General features: G+C 39.4%; 1 protein-coding gene across 1 annotated transcript in view; it reads left to right on the forward strand.

The window, feature by feature from the left end:
- Positions 1-10,623, forward strand: part of chrm2a (cholinergic receptor, muscarinic 2a) — a 138,859-nt gene extending 128,236 nt beyond the window's left edge. The window contains exon 3 of the mRNA XM_041781252.1: positions 373-10,623. Coding sequence (XP_041637186.1) covers positions 415-1,923 — 1,509 coding nt within the window. The 5' untranslated portion in view covers positions 373-414 and the 3' untranslated portion in view covers positions 1,924-10,623. The remainder of the gene's footprint in view (positions 1-372) is intronic.
- The last annotated feature ends 6,438 nt before the right edge of the window (positions 10,624-17,061 follow it).

Here is a 17,061-nt window from a genome sequence, read left to right on the forward strand (position 1 = left end):
CTTAGAGATGCTTGTATTTATATGTTTAATGTACCTCTGGGTCATAATTGATATCATGGCTCACTATTATATACTCAGGATCTTTTGTAGCAGATTTAATAATTTGCACTGAATGTTGATGGAGCTAATGCATGTCAAAGTGCTGCTCATAACCCACAGTCATTTGGTATTTCTATTCAGATCATTCTATTTTCCATGCTTATTCAGACTGAGAAGGGTAACAGCTCATTAAGAGTTGAAAAAAACTGACATATTCCTGAATAAGTAAAACGGCACAGCTGCTTTATGCAGATGACTCCATTGTATATGTGTGAAAGCTGAATCCTTCCACCTCTTTACAATCTTTTCTTTTCTCTCTGTCCTCTTTTGTAGGTCCCATCTGAGTAGGAGGTGGCAACAAAAAGACCAAATGCCATGGATGTATTCAATTTCACCTACTGGAATGCCTCTGAAGGCAATGACACAGAAGTTGTGGAAGAGAGTGAGAGCGCCTACAAGACTGTGGAGGTGGTGTTCATCGTGTTGGTGGCTGGTTCCCTTAGCCTGGTCACGGTCATTGGAAATATCCTGGTCATGCTTTCCATCAAAGTTAACAGGAACTTACAGACTGTCAACAACTATTTTTTATTCAGCCTTGCATGTGCTGACCTGATTATCGGACTGTGCTCGATGAACTTGTACACAGTCTACATAGTAATAGGGTACTGGCCCCTGGGGCCGGTGGTGTGTGACTTGTGGTTAGCCTTGGACTATGTCGTCAGTAATGCGTCTGTCATGAATCTTCTCATCATCAGCTTTGACAGATATTTCTGTGTCACCAAGCCCCTCAGCTACCCTGTCAAAAGGACCACCAAGATGGCAGGGATGATGATTGCTGCGGCCTGGGTTCTGTCTTTTATCCTCTGGGCACCAGCCATCCTCTTCTGGCAGTTCATTGTGGGTGGGCGGACAGTGCCTGAGAAGGAGTGCTACATCCAGTTCTTCTCTAATGCCGCAGTCACTTTTGGCACTGCCATCGCCGCTTTTTACCTGCCTGTCATCATCATGATTCAGCTCTACTGGCAGATCTCCAGAGCGAGCAAGAGTCGTGTGAAGAAGGATAACCGCAAGCCTTCAGGAGCCAATCCAGAGCCGGTGTCACCTGGCCAAAGGAGGAATAACACACCCAAACCCAACAACAACAACGTACAGGGGGAGGACGCGGGGCGTTCCCCGAGCCAGCATGCCGAGGATGGAGCTAATCATAATGATGGAAAGCTGCAAAATGGCAAAGGACCTTCCTCCACGACTGCTGATGGAGAAACTGAAGGTGAGGATGCCACAAGAGAGACGTGCGCTCCCGGAGAGGAGAAAGAGAGCTCCAATGATTCAACATCTGGTAGCGTGGCTGCATCCAATACGAAGGATGATGAGGTAGCGCCGTCTACTGCAAACTCCAACGCAGAGACGAGCCAGCCGCCCCCACGTCAGCGAGCCAAGGCAGGGGGCTCAAAGCTTACCTGCATCAAGATCAAGACAAAATCCCCCAAGGGTGACTGCTACACACCATCCAACGCTACCGTTGAGATTGTCCCAGCCACGGAGCGGCAGAACCACGTGGCACGGAAGATCGTAAAGATGACAAAGCAAGCGCCGAACAAGAAGAAGAAAGCGGCGCCGTCTCGGGAGAAAAAAGTGACCCGGACCATCATGGCCATCCTGGTAGCTTTCGTAGCCACCTGGACTCCTTATAATGTGATGGTGCTTATTAACACCTTCTGCTCCAGCTGCATCCCCAACACAGTGTGGACTATTGGCTACTGGCTGTGCTACATCAACAGCACCATCAACCCGGCCTGCTACGCTCTGTGCAATGTCACATTCAAAAAGACATTCAAACATCTTCTCCTCTGCCAGTACAAAAATATTAGATCAGCCAGATAAACATGGGCCACCTGGGAGAAAGAGTTGAAGTATGAGTTGACTGTGTATGTGTGCCATCTCTGTATATTTCTGGGTGTGACTGCAAAATACTGGTGAGCATGTTGAGTCTGCTTGTGCACATTTTAAATTTTTGTTTCACCATTTGATCTTTTTTTCCTCAAGTTTCTCTCAACAACCGGTTGTAGCACTTTACACAAATTCAACTGATGCCAGTTGTGTTGAGATGTGTCGTGCAGAAGCAGCGTAGATAATGAAGGTCGTGAAATATTCACTCGTAGTCAGAGTTGTTAGCTCAAAAAATGAGGGTGTGTAAAGCAGGGAACACTTTGGAGTGACTGCGAGCTGATAAAAAATGTAGAGGGAGATCTGCGCTGTACGAAAACACACTTCAAAATGGGAAAATAGGGCTGACTGAATTTACAAACCTCACAAGTTTGAAGTTCAGAGAAGAAACCTGTAGATAACTGTACATATCAGTGTAAAATCAATATTTATGAGGGTGCACATGTGGGCGTGTGCTGGTTCAGAGTATCCGTGAACACCCACGTGTGCCCCGCTGCCTGCCTTCCTTCCTTCTATCTGTCTGTGATCTTCATCATGGCACTTCCAACCAGCAACATGTAGGAAAAAGTGGGGCAGCTTGTGTAGATCGTCTCTGATATGGTCATATCAGGGCTGGAAGCTTTCCCATCGAGCCTCTGAGGGAATGAGTTGCCATTAATACATAATAGATAACTGTATGAATATATTAACACTGCATTTATTGACGTTGCACTATGGAGGGCTGACACGGTGCTGAGGAATGATTTGCTACTCAGAAGCTCTTCAGCCAAACTACATGACATCTGTTTCTAAATTTCTTCCAACATGCAAGTTTATTTTCCCCAAAGTGGCCTCCACCAGTGATAATGGAGATAAATGCGGTGCTCACCACATTAAGAATCAAAATAGGAAAATTTGGCAGCAGCATGTCTTTCAAAAAGCAATATCCTGGTTACATGGTCAACCTATTATTTGAAATGTCTTTTGTGTTGATTTACTTCGTAATTAAGGAATTAAAGTTGACATTATGTGAGGTACTCATCCATGAATTTCACATGTTAGATCCCTCTGGTGCCACCAAAATATTCTTAAGAAGCTGATAACATATCCAGCACCAAATCAATCAGATTTCAGTCCAAACTAGTCAAACAAGAAGCTTGGTTTGTGGCTCTAGCCTTCAAAATATGACAATATAGGTACCACTCATGTCACTGGGCATGTGCAGGGCTCTGCTGTTGAGATGCAGCCTAAAGAATGCAGTCCTTGAATTGCAATCCCTTATCAAAATAAAAAGCTAGGGTTTCTATAAATTCAGCTACATGTGTACGTACAGCTTTGTTTTGTGAGCCACTGAGCATTTGTAGCTGCATTTGAAGTAGCCTTTGAAGGATCCTTTGTACAGTGCAGCCTTTGAAGTGCCATTGCATCATATAGGATGTAACATAGATTGCTGGTATGCTGAGGAATAGTGGATGCATTGAAGAAGCCTTTGAAAAAGGGCGAGCTTTAAAGTGCTGCTATGATGCAATTGGTCTTTAACTGCCTCTAAAGAATGCAGTCCCTGATTTGGGACACAGCGAATCTTTGAATACATCATATACAATAAGATAGGGGAACACATCCATTAACAAAGCTGATGTCTAACTTCAATGCCCCATCAAAATGAGAAGCTAAGGCAACCCAGCTAAGGGCCTCTAAAGAATAGAGTCCCTGAATTGGGACACAGTCATTGTCTAAATACATCATAATTATACAAAAAGATGGGGGAACAAATACATTAACAAACCTGATGTCTAACTTCAGTGCCCTATCAAAATAAGAATTTAGGTTATCCCAGCTAAGGGTGTACATACAGCTTTGTTTCGAGCATTTGCAGGCTGCATTCAAAGGAGCCTTTAATAAGACGCCACATTCAAAGGGCTGTTATGATACAGTTGATCTTTAAATTTAGCCTTTGAAGAATGCAGCCCCTGAATTGGAACACAGATAATGTTTAAATAAATCACAAACAAAAAGAAAGGGGACATATACATAAATTAAGCGATGTTTATTGAACAAGCTGATTTTGTTTTAACTGACAAGCGGCAGATTTTGGGATTTATTCTTGTGAACAACCTTTGAAGTTCACTGTAATGCAATTGATCTTTAAATGCACCCTCAAAAAATGCACCCCTGAATTGTGACATAGTTTGTCTCTCAATAAATCAAAAACAATAAGAAAGGGGAAAATGTACATAAATTGAGGCTACATTTGGAGGAGCCTTTGTAAAGAGACAGCCTTTAAAGTGCCACTATAATACACCTGATCTTTATGCAGCCTCTGAAGGATGAAGCCCCTGAATTGGGACCCAACCTGCATATTAATACATAATAAACAATAGGAAAGGAGTTCATATCCATACAAGCTATAAATGGTTCTACAGCTTGTTTATTGAGCCAGTGAGCAAGCTGATCTTGTTTTTACAGGTATGCAAGAAATTCTGGGATTATATGTGGCCTTCTTTCCTTGGCTAAGGAAAGAAACATGCATTTTTAGGCTTCATGTAAAGGGGCTGTCATAAAGAGACAGCTTGAATACCATTATGATACAACTGAAGCTTAAATGCAGCCTCTGAAGGATGCAGCTCATGGATTGGGACACAGCTAATGTCTAAATACATCAGAAACAATAAGATAAGAGAGGGCATCCACAAATTATGCTAGCAGTAAAACTACATCTTTGTTTACTGAGCAAGTTGACCTTGTTTTAACTGGTCCACAAAAATTCCTGGGACATTTGTAGGCTGCATCTGAAGGAGACTACATATAGGGACCTCTTTTAAATGCAGTTGTGACACAACTGATCCTTAAATTGCAAAACATGAATTCGGACACAGCCAATGTCTTAAAACATCAAAATATAGGTTAGGGAAGCGTATCTTTTATTAAAGCTAGTAGTTTACCGACAGCTTCTTCATTGAGCCACTAAGCAAGCTGATCTTGATATAAAAGGCACACAATGAATTCTGGTATATGCTTGGCCTCAATGTATGCATTAAATGGATTCTTCATTGGTTGAGGGGAAGTAGGATGCATTCGTAGGCTATGTCTAAAGAGGGTTTCATAAAGGGACTTCCTTTGAATGCCACTGCGTCACAACTGAACCTTAAATGCACCCTCCAAAGGATGCAGCCTCTGAATTGGGACACAGCTAATGTCAAACTAAATAAAAAAAGACAGGGAAACATATGCACAAATGAAGCTGGTGTGTACCCACAGCTTCTTTCATTGAGCCACTACTTCAAATAGAGTGTGCAAAACTAATATGAAGACATATAAAGGCAGCAAGGTAGAATGTGGGACTATTTTTCTTTCCAAAAGCTTCCTGAAGCATAAGAAAGTCGTTGCATCCACCTAAGAAATAGTCTACTACATAGCAGACTTAAAACCACAGCTTGTCATTTTGTGAATTTTAAAAAAGAAAACTCCCTCCCTACACCCTGCCTTGTATCACAGTAGAGGTAACACAACAGCTGTAAGAACAACAAAGTGATAACAAACAAGTTATGACTAAAGAGGAAAAAAAATGTGGCATGAGATTGTTCAGTCGCACTCTTTGATTTGCCAGCTTGTTACATTACACCACGTCAGCTTTTACAGCTGCTGACAGGATTGTTTGATGTATATTTTATGTTTTTTTGTGTTTGCTGCCGAGTTACTCACCAATTCTTCCTACTCGCGGTGAAACAGGTGGCTGGAGCTCAGAGCTGAGGCTTATTACTGTATGTGGGAAGGCGCTGTGTGGTTCTTTTTGTTGTTTTTTTGGTGTGTTTTGCTGAGTGGGAGACTTCATTTGATCCTGCTGATTAGCGGATTGATGTCTCAGCGTGTCCTGTACTCTACTGTACTGATGATGATTGTAAGGATTTGTATGTATGCGTGTGTGGGGTTGTCCCCGTGTGAGGCTTGTGTGGGTCGTATAAATGCTGACGTGTGCTTGCTCCAAGAGTGGAGTTTACTTCTGATCACAGGATAAAACCTTGTGATTTAAATAAGGGCTACTTCCTTGTCTTTACATGTTTCATTTGGAAATTATTTCATCTCTAAATCATGAGATTACAGTAATAAATGGGTGTGTTTATGTTAATGTGGAAGAAATTAGAAAATTTCAGTTTACTTTAAGACATGTTCTGTGTGTTCATGCATGTCATTCATCATTTCAGCCTATTAGACAATTCTCACTTACATTAATGTATGCTCACCAGTCGGAGCGATGAATATTCATGAGCGTTTGCCATCAGGAGGTTGCCGCAGCGGCTGGTAGGGGGGCTTTGCGTAGAATTACGCCCGCACCAAACAGCTCCTCGAGGCTCGTCTCCTGTTTTTAAAGAGAGATCTGGGACAGATCCTATAATGAAAACTCACCATGAGGCTGATCAGATTATGGGACGATGTGGAACACCTACATTTGAGATTAAAGATTGCCCATTACACGCTCAGCTTGTGCCTGCTTGCTCCACGCCCATGCCCCACTTAGTGCTCCACTCAGCCCTGATCCTGTTATAGTCTCTACCTCAGATATATGAGGTCATGAATGTAATGTAAATATCACATGTGAATTCATTAGCATGAGTTATTATTAATTCTCTTTTTCCTCCTGCTCCTTTATGCTATATTAAACTGTAAAGCTGTTACATATGTGCCCAGCCAGCGCTGGAGCTACATCTTTGCATAATTCTTCATGAAGCCACTGAAGCACACTGACATTTACTTTCTCTTAGCTGGCAACCTAGAGCCAAACGGTAAATGCTACATTTAAATACTGGAAATTCACAAGCTCAGGATGTAGCTGTACATCAGTGGTGGACGTATTCTCACCCCATTCACAAATCTAGGGTACATCTCCAATTTCAACACACTTTATTCCAAATATTCAGTTTGCATCCGGAGAATCTTTCTCAAGTCATTTGAGAATCAAATTTAAAATTTAAGGTGACACTGTAACATTTATTTCAAATTTGTGGCTTTTTAAGACAAAAATAACACTCAATTTATCTGAAATCTCTTTTTTTACAGCTGTGTTTATTCAATTCTTGCCAACTTTATTGTTATTTGTTTTGCAACACAAGTAAATCACCTTAAACTAAATATCATTTCATGCAAATATTGCTGAAATCAGATTGATCTTTTTCTTTTTTTTTTTTTTTTTTAGAAAGTAGCCCTGCACAGTTGGAACCAGTTATACATTGCTAATTAAAAAAAAAGATTTTCAAGAAATCCCTCCTAGAATTGAAAAAAGATAAAGATTTGGTGGAACATTTGTTCTTTTGAAAGACCAGCTTCGTCATGGTTAGTAGCGGAACTGAACATCTATGATTCAAAAGTTCCTTAATTCGGATTGGTCCACATTTTTCTGCAAAACTTACATATGGCGGACATGTTGACGTATAGCGGCAGCGGGCAAACACAGTCAGTGAGGTGTCTATGTATGTTATGCCTATGAAAAGTTAGCTCCAAACACTAAAACACTAATTCTCTGAAAGTCTTTCCTGAAATTTTGATTTATGTTGCACCAAGTTGTTCAGGAAAAAACGTGGATGAAAACTGATTTTAATGACCACATAATCAGTCATAATTGCACTACTTAATTTCAAACAAAATCTTTTTTTGTGTTTACATCCAACCAGACTGATCATAGTTAAATGCAAATTCATCAAAATGTTATTCAAATATTACTTAATGTACTGGTCAACACATTTTTTGTAAAACACAGCATTTTGCATTTGGAACCAGTTTTAAAGGCACTACATGAAATTCTAAGTTTGCCAGAAATGTTTGTGTTGAATCCAAACCAGGTTGATTAAAGAATATTGCAGACTGAAAGAGTCTGATTCAGTGTTGACTGGCCCAAACATTTCTACATACCCAGCCCTTTCCACTTACACCAGTTAAAAATGCACTGATAATACTCAAACTCTCAAAAATTATCAGCTTTTGTTGATGAAATCCTGAATTTTGCAGACAATTTTGTGTTCAAGTCAGACCAGGCTGACTGAGAGACATTAGTTCAGTGTTCTTGAATACAATTGGTTCACAAAAGTCTTGCAAGTTGTAGTTTTACTAACCCTAAATCTAACCTTTACCCACCCTAGCCCTGCCCTTTAACATGACTAGTACCCACCCTAAACCTAATGTAGCGTAGCCCTAAACCTAACCCACCCATGTTCTAGCCATAGTCCTAAACTTAACCCAGCCTAAGCCTACCCTAAACCTGACCAATACCCACCCTAAACCTAACCCAACCTTACCCTACACCTAAATGTAACCTTAACTTGCCTTAGCCCTACCCCAAGCCCTAACTCACCCTAGCCCTAACCCTAAACCTGACCTCTACCCACCCTAGCCCTACCTTACTTATATTTTTTAACATAAATGCCCAACTGCAGTTATTGAAAAGTTTCTCATCAAATTTGAAAATAAAGTCTAACTTTTTGTGCATCCTGTCCAAGTTGGACCAGACTGCTTAGAATTATTTTGAACCGAAAAAACTTATCAGGGCTTTAGAAGAGCTTTAACTGAATATGTTTCAGTGCTATCAGCGATACTTTGCTGCATTTTTAAAGTAATTTTAGCAGACTGCTTATTTCTAGTGCCAGTGTATTTTTTGGTCTCCTTTATTAGAATTATAAAGTCTCTTTTATTAATCTGCTCTTGAAACCCCTGCAGGGTTACACTTAGCAGAGTATTCTTAAAGTATAAAACGAATTTGAAAACTGACAGAACAGTTATTCAAAAGAATATTCAAAATGCCAAAGGGTGACAAATTTATTGATTCAATTTCCTTCCTGGATGTTATTAAAACTGTCAAATTGAGTGAAAAAAGTAAATTACTTCCAACTGAAACTGTCAATACATGTGTAATTTTCCCAGTACTATATTTAAATATAGAATTTACAGTTAAATATTTGAGTTAACATAGCATCTACCACTGATGCACAAGCATGAATGGCCCGTGTTTATCTACCCGGCCTGCTTCGGCAAAAACCGAGGCATCCATCCAAGTTCCACATCCATCCATCCGTCACGGTGATAAGTCGAGCCGTGTCTGTCTAACATCCGTCACACATCTCAGTAGTGGGTAAAGAGCCTTCCAGAATATCTGATTAATCTTTGCTAAGCTGTGGGTTGATTGATACCAGCAGGAGAGTAAGTGGCTCACAGCTCAAGCGGAGGTCCAGGGGTCCCGGTTTGAGCAGCTGTTTGGGTATTTGATGGGAGGTGATGGCAGTTTATCACCTCCTGGAAGCGGGGGAAAAGAGGGCGCGATGCATCTAGAAAAAAAACAAAAGTGCTTGCTTGTTATCTTCACAATGTGCGCTTAAAACATCAGGAGCAAAGTTCCCGTGAAGCGCCCCCCCGTCTCCCGTTGCCATGTTGTCGAACACATGAGAACAAAACAAGGCTCTTGTATCAGGCGTTAGCTTTTGTGTTGGAGAGAGAAACAGCGGGGAATGATGTGTGAACATGTGGGCTTATGATAGAACGGGAAAGCATCGTCGGGTGACATTGAAAGAGAGCGGCTGTCATGCATGTACGGGAGAAAGGCGCCTGATAGCCCCTGAGGTGTGCACTCACTACATATGAAACAGATAAGCTTGCCTTTGTAGTCATGGCTACCGGGAAGGGGGATTGAGAAAGAGAAAGGAAGTAAGGAGGGGGGTTGTCAGTGACAAAATCCAAAGCTTGTGGATCTGGCTGCGTGTCGACCATGTTTGGAGAAGTTGCAGACGTTCTTGGCAGGTCAGCCAAAGGTTTCACTGCGGGAATTTGAGAATCCCTGACAAAATCAAACTCTAACGTCCTTCATGTGTTTTATCCCTGATGTATGCCGTCTATTCTCACGTGTTGGACCTATTCTCTAACATAAACATCGTCTCCATTGTAGTGAACAGATCATAATGTGCCGTCAGAGCTAGCTGGGCTCCTCTTTCATACGGCTAATGTCAAAGGGCTAAAGCTCCTTTTATGGAGAACACGTGACGTTGATCAGAGATGACTTTGATATTTGAGGGTTTCTCTGGCTTCACACTTGAGGCTGCAGCCGTTTGCTGTGAGAGGTTTTAAGGAAAGAAATCTATATCGCCAGATTGTACAGAGCAATTTCAAAGTGCCTTATCCAGAGTGACATAAATAAATTGCTCTTCTTTTTATCCTTAAATCCCTGTTAGTGTGACTGTGATGAACTGAAGGTGCATCAATGTGATGCACATTGTTCTGTCTTTAAAAATGTTTTGTTAAAGCCTCTGGAAACACAAATCCACAACAGCCCTCAAAAACATCGCGGGTCAAATCATCAACATAGTCGGCATTTATTTTTAATCCAAACCGGGTTTGACTTTGGTGCAGGAAATCAGGACTGCCCACAGAGTTGGCAGGTTCCCTGAAAACCCCAGAGAGTGGGCCCTCTTCAGCTGGGATTTATTTATGTCAATGCATGTGTGTAGGGTCAGTAGCATTGGTGCTAACATCCTGGCTAACAGTTACGTCATTTTGGAGCTGAAAGGTTTATCAAAGTATTGATGGGTTCTGATGTAGAAATTTTCTGCTTTTTTTCGCCCATTTGGCCACTTTCCTTCCTTTATTGCCACTTTTAACTCATGTTTTCACCCTTTGTTTCCCTTTTTCTTCACTTCACCCAATTTTTGCCACTCCAAACACATTTTTCGCACATCTTTGCTCATTTTTACCCATTTTTGCAGCTTTTGCACCATTTCTACCTCTCCATTTTCCACTTTTAACCCATTTTTGCCTCTTTTTTTTTTTTGCAACTTTAAACAAATTTTTGACACATCTTTGCTAATGTTTACCCATTTTTGTCACTTTTTTGGGACCACTTTCACCCATTTTTACCACTTTTTGGACATTCATAGCCCATCCCTGCAGTTTTTCACCTTTTTTGCCACTATGAACCCATCTTTTAAGCTTTTGACCATTTTTTCCACTTTGTAATCCAATTTGAACCCATTTTTTGTCACTTTGTAAAACACTATTTTCCCATTTTTACCACTTTGGGGCATTTTATTTAATTTTCTTCAACCAGGAAAACCTCACTAAGAATAACAATCTCATTTACAAGAGAGTCCTGGCCAAGAAAAGCAGCAGCACAATGAACAGAGTTACAGACATGAAATATAACCCTTATAAACACAGATCAAACCAATCCCAAACCACAGAGCACAAAGTCATCGATAACTTGAAGCATCATCCTCCAATGCCTTCAATCTACTTTTAAAAAGAATTAGAGACACCAGCTCCCCACGACAAAGAGTCTCCTGCAGTGGATTCCTGAAACTCCTTTTACCCATTTTGCCACCTTTTACTGATATTAACCACTTTTTGCCACCTTAATTAAATTCTGGTTAAATTTTGCCCTGTTATGTGTAACTTTTCTGACCTTTTTAACCCACATTGCCACTGTTAGCCTATTTTTGCCCACTTTTTTGCCACTCCTTGGCCACATCTTTGCTATTTTTGCAGCTTTTCGCCACTTCAAACAAATTTGGCCTTTTTTGCCCTTCTTCCCTTTTTTCAAAATTATTTTTTTCACTTAAGTTGTCTCAGTTTCTTCTGCTTTATCTCCTGGCATGCTGATGTCTGTGCACATTATGGCTTAGCTATGACGTCTGACATTACTTTCCCATCCACATAGTTAATATCACCAGTACAATGGTAATTCAGCTTTAATATAAGGGTTTACATTTAGAAAACAGTATACTTGTTGTACAGCATATCGAATAAAAATCTGTTTTTGATGCTTTGGTAAGCATGGTTACTGTTCAGATTAAAAATAAATTATGCTTATCACAGCTTAACTTTACAATGCATGTTTGACGTCAGACGTCATTAAAAATCAATGCATGAAATTTTAAGGAGAAAAAAGAAAGAAAAGGAAAACATTTTTTTTCTTTTTTAGCAAATATAATTACAAGTAGCCAAAAACAGTTGCTATGAGTGGGTGCTCTCTGATTTGTGGATTAAAAGATTGATCACAGAGCTTAAAAAGAAGGTCAGTTTCAAACAAGGTTTCCCATGGTAAAAACATCCTAAAATTTTTTGATGGAAACCAAATGAGACCCTTGAATATGATGAACAGTACTGTTCAGAACTTTTAGGCATGTCTGGGCCAAACATCCAGGTTGGTTTAAGGTGTAGATGTAGCAAAGAGCCACCTGAGGACTGACACAACCCCTGTTGAGCTCTGGATGTCCTTGCACATCACCAGTGGCTCGGGAACATGATCTGTTGTCCACACCGTTAGGTCAGAGTAAAGGGTGGATGTGGCGAGTAAGCATGGCCGAGGTGTAGCGTCCTGGCATGCAGTGGGGTTGCCATGAGCCCCTGGTTGTGCTGTGGATGTCCCAGAAAACTGAGGTGAGTCCTAAAATGAGCGCTCATTCCTGTATATAATCATTTGATTTGCAGCCTAATTTCCAGAGGCTTTACAATCCTGCTCTCATCTCTGAGCTCAATTTCTGATTTCAAGCTCAACAGCAGCGCCCTGATTGCAGCAGCGGTGAAAGTTTGGACTGAACAATCTCAAAAATCATCTCAATGCCTTTTTTAAAGTGATCCAGTACAGCTAGAGTCACAGCAGTGACATATTTCAGCACTGTCCCCAGGCACAGCGGGCTATTTTGGTTCATTTTTCCATCAAGTGTGTGTGGATGTGACCGTTACATGCGCGTATGAAGAATGCTTTCCTGCTCGTGTGTGTGATGTGATATCAGAATCAGTGCTTGCTGTGCCGTGTTTATTTCTTTCTAAATGGCATCCTCAGCATGAAGACATCAGATTGGATGAAATATCTCGGGGAAGATGCGCACAGTGTGATTGTCTTTTCTCTGCCATCACTCCTTCCTCTTTAAATAGCGACAGGCTTCCAAAGACTCACTTAGACACAGTTTAGCGTGGGACTGGAATACATATAAATACATTATATTGTACATTTTCTATCACATTTTATAAATCTTTCTTTTTATCATTGTACAAATGTAGTATTATAAATTAGACTATGATTCCTGTACAGCCAGAGTTTCTTTATTTGGTTTGGATTTTAAAATGTTATATAAAATCTATAAATATTGAATATTATAAGGACAAGGATGATTATAAGAGTAAAAGTATAAATATATGTGCATTTCCTGGGGGCATGATTTCCCTTAGAAATGGATTCCTGCCTTGCAAAAACGAGCGACTGGATCCAAAGTTTCCAAGGGTCGTTCCAGAGGGAATTCAGGAGTGACTTTTGCAGCCACAAAAGAGCAGAAAAAGGACAAAAATAGTTCCAATGTGACCCAAAAGGCCCGGAGGCAAAGGGGGCTTCGTTTTGATTTCACCTGGAAAGTTCTGAAGCTTCACATTCACCTTGGAAAGAAGCTGGTTATAGGATATCCTACCGGACATACTTTATAACTTTTTGCAATTTTAATCCTGAGGAGGATTTTTCTTTTTCTTTTTCGTGAAGCAGCCAAAATGTGGAAGTTGTTTGACCTTATTTGAACTCCAGGGGTCACAATAAAAATGTGGATTTAAAGCATTAAAAAAAGCATAAAAAAAAATAAAAATCCGTAGCCTGCTGCAAGTGTCAATTGTACATACAAGTGTTCATTTTTCATTTGCGTTGTACGTAGATGTTCATCGTGTGTTCACTCACTGTGGCTTGTGGCTTCTCTTGCAATAGGAAAAATAACAGTCTATTGTTTGCATTGTACATATCTATATGATAAAACATTACATGTAATTGGGATGTGGTACATTTGAAATGTACAGACACATCTTTTAATAGCTATCTGAATGTTTCCCCTCCCCCCAGATCTCCCTTATTTACTCCCCTCCTTCCCCCACTATGATACTTCCTGTACAGTAACAATGGTATTGATTTTCCTTTTTATTTTTGATGCATTCTTGATCGATTATTTGTTCTGGACAATGAATCTGAGTGTTAATATCTCCGGACACCTATATGACACTGTAAGATGAACTGCATCGAGTGGTTACTTTGTGCCATATGCTCTCAGAATGACATTCAAATAAAAATATATCAAAATGTCTCTGGGATCTCTGGAGTTTTTGTAAACAGAAGCAGAAGCAGCTTCTGGAGCTGTTTTAAGGATGTCAGAGTAATGACCGGCAAGGGTCATAGGTGGGAAACTCAGTTTACTGGGCTGAGGTCCCGAATATTTTCTCAACAGCTCCGGATGTTTATTTAAAAACTTTCTCTGAAAAGCCTTAAACATTTTCTACAAAATCTTCAATGATTTCTCGAAAGCCCTGATTTTTTTATTTAACAGCTCTGAATATTTTCTCAAAAGCCCTCTTTTATTTATTTTTTTTTTTATTTTTTTTTAACTGAAAAGCCCCAATTTATTATTTTTTTTAAACACGCTTAATTTCTTTTAACAGCCCCATATTTTTCTTGCCAGCTCTGAATGTCGTCTTAAAACTCAGAATGTTTTCTCAAAAGCACAGATTTTTTTTGATCAACACCCCCAAAATATTTTCTCAAAAGCTTCCGATGTTTTTTAAAAACTCCTGAGTGTTTTCTCAAAAGCCCCAAATTTTTTTCTTCAAAAGCCCTGAATTTCTTTTAACACCTCCGAATATTTTACTCAAAAGCCCTCTTTTTTTTTTTTTTTACTGAAAAGTCCTGATTTCTTTTTTAAAGTGCTGGATTTCTTTCAACACCTCCGAATATTTTCTTTTCTTTTTTTTTTTTTTTTTTCTTAAACTGAAAGCCCTGATTTTTTTAAAGCGCTGGATTGCTTATAACAGTTCCAAATGTTTTCTCAAATCTTGGAATGTTTTCTCAAATATTTTCTCTAAATCATTTCTTAAAAGCCCAAATTTTTCTCAAAGCACTGAATGTTTTCTTAACAGCTCAAATGTTTTCTCAAAAATCTTTGTTTTCTCAAAAGCTAGATTTTTTTTAAAGCCCTGAATTTCTTTTAACAGCCACAAACGTTTTTCAAAACTCTGAATGTTTTTCTCAAAAAGCCACAAATGTTTTCTTAAGAGCCCAATTTTTTTCCAAAAATCCAAAAGTTGTTTCAATCGCTCCGAATGTTTTCACAGAAGCCCTGGATCTTTCATGTTGGTAAAAAAGTATGTTGCTGCTGAGTTTTATGATGAGAAATGCACAAACAAATACATTTGACCCAGCCCCAGATTTTTAACACATCTGGCTTTGCCCTGATTCGTTCCCCCACATTTTTGAATTGGACAGAAATGTTGTAATCGTTGCATTAGTGTGACTCTGAGTGATTGGGGCTGGTTCTTTTTTAACCAGAATTTTATGGCTAAAAGGACAGCTTTTGATACAATAGTCTAATGTTTGAGGTTAGAGGAAATTCTCTCCCTTAAAGTGCCAGTTCCATATTTCTGAAATGTGGTTGTGTGAAGTTCTTGTCAAGAGTTTATCAGCCACAAGAGACGCTGGACAGCGAGGCCTTTTTAAGGAGAGACTTGTCATTTTTAGGTGAAGTTGATTTTTTGGTTTGTTTTTTCTTCAATTTAGCTTAATTACACGGAGCCAAACAGCCCGTCTGCACGACCACGTCGCCAAGCTTCTGTGCCAGAATTAAGGTCATTCTTGTCTTAAAAAGGCAACGCTCACCAGCATCTTCTTTACTCACTACTGACAAATCTTATCAACACCATCCCTAACAGTCACTCCTACAGAAATCCAAGAAGAGAGTGATCAGTTCTGGTTATTTTATTTCATTTTAGGCTCAGTCACTTAACAAATGTCAGAGATTGTTCTTTTAACAGAAATCTTTAAACAGTTCTGTTAGTAAAGTAGCATAAATATTAAATTAAAGCTCAGTAATGTATTCAGTTTTTTTTTCTGATTGTTTAACAAATTCAAATAAAAATAATCCACTGATTATTGAACCTGTACAAATGAAAGATTTTCTTTTGAACAGTATAATCTTTTTTTCATTCATATTTGAAACCTCTTTTCAACACATTTTAACCCTTTTGTCAACACTTTTTCTAGCAGATTTTTGTCAATTTTGGGCTATTTTCTTTCATTTTTGCCTCTTTCAACCCATTTTTAACACATTCTTGCCTCTTTTAAGCAACTTTTGCTGCATTAAACCACCAATTTCTTTCTCTTTGAACCAATTTTTGACCATTTTAACCCATTTTCATCACTTTTCCTGCCCATGTTGCATTTTAACCCCCCCATTTGTTACCAATTTTTGTGAACTTTCACCCATTTTAGTCTATTTTCACCTTTTTTCAACCACTTTTCTTTTCACCCTGCCTCTTTTAACACCTTTTCAACACATTCTGACACCATTTTCACCACCTTTAGCTCTTTGATATTTTGCAACTATTTTTTGTTTTTTACAATTCTAGCTATCATTTTTCAAAATGCATCCTTATAAAGTCAAACATTTTTCTCACCTTTTGCCATGTTTTATACCTCAAAGAGGTGTCATTCCCTTTTTTTCAGCAGATGTTATCACAAAGCCATGATTGGACCAACAGGCATACCAAGATGGAAGCAACACAGGGCTTTGAGTGGCTGAATAATTCAGTAGAGCATCAACCTATTCAAACCTGCTGTAAATACAAATACCAGATGTTTCTCATACTTTAGCTGCAGCTTAACATATGATCCTTTCCTCATTCATGTGTCTTACCCCTCTGACTCGTTAGCTAATGCTGGTTATCTTAATACACTATAGCATCCCATTTATTATTAATAAGATGAGCTCAGGGCTGCATTGATGTGACTGTGAATGAGTGCTGCTTATTTTCTAACCAGTATTTTTTCAGGTAAAAGATGGCAAAACACTAACTTTGAAATAACAGTTCCATGCTGGGGTGCAGGGGAGAAAATGTCACTTCCTTAAAGTGATAGTTTGGTATTCTGAAGGGGTGCTAAGTGAGGTAATTGATGTTAATTAGTGTGATAGCCAGAGGAGATGTTTGTCAGTGCAGCCCATTTAAAGAGAGACCTTTATTTGTATCTTGTAATTTAGCTAATTTAACAAAGAAAAACAAAGCTTAACTTTTCTGCTAGCAAGTTACTTTAAGCACCATATTGGC

The sequence above is a fragment of the Cheilinus undulatus genome, linkage group 23 (genome assembly GCF_018320785.1).
Source record: "Cheilinus undulatus linkage group 23, ASM1832078v1, whole genome shotgun sequence".
NCBI classification, from domain to species: Eukaryota; Metazoa; Chordata; class Actinopteri; order Labriformes; family Labridae; genus Cheilinus; species Cheilinus undulatus.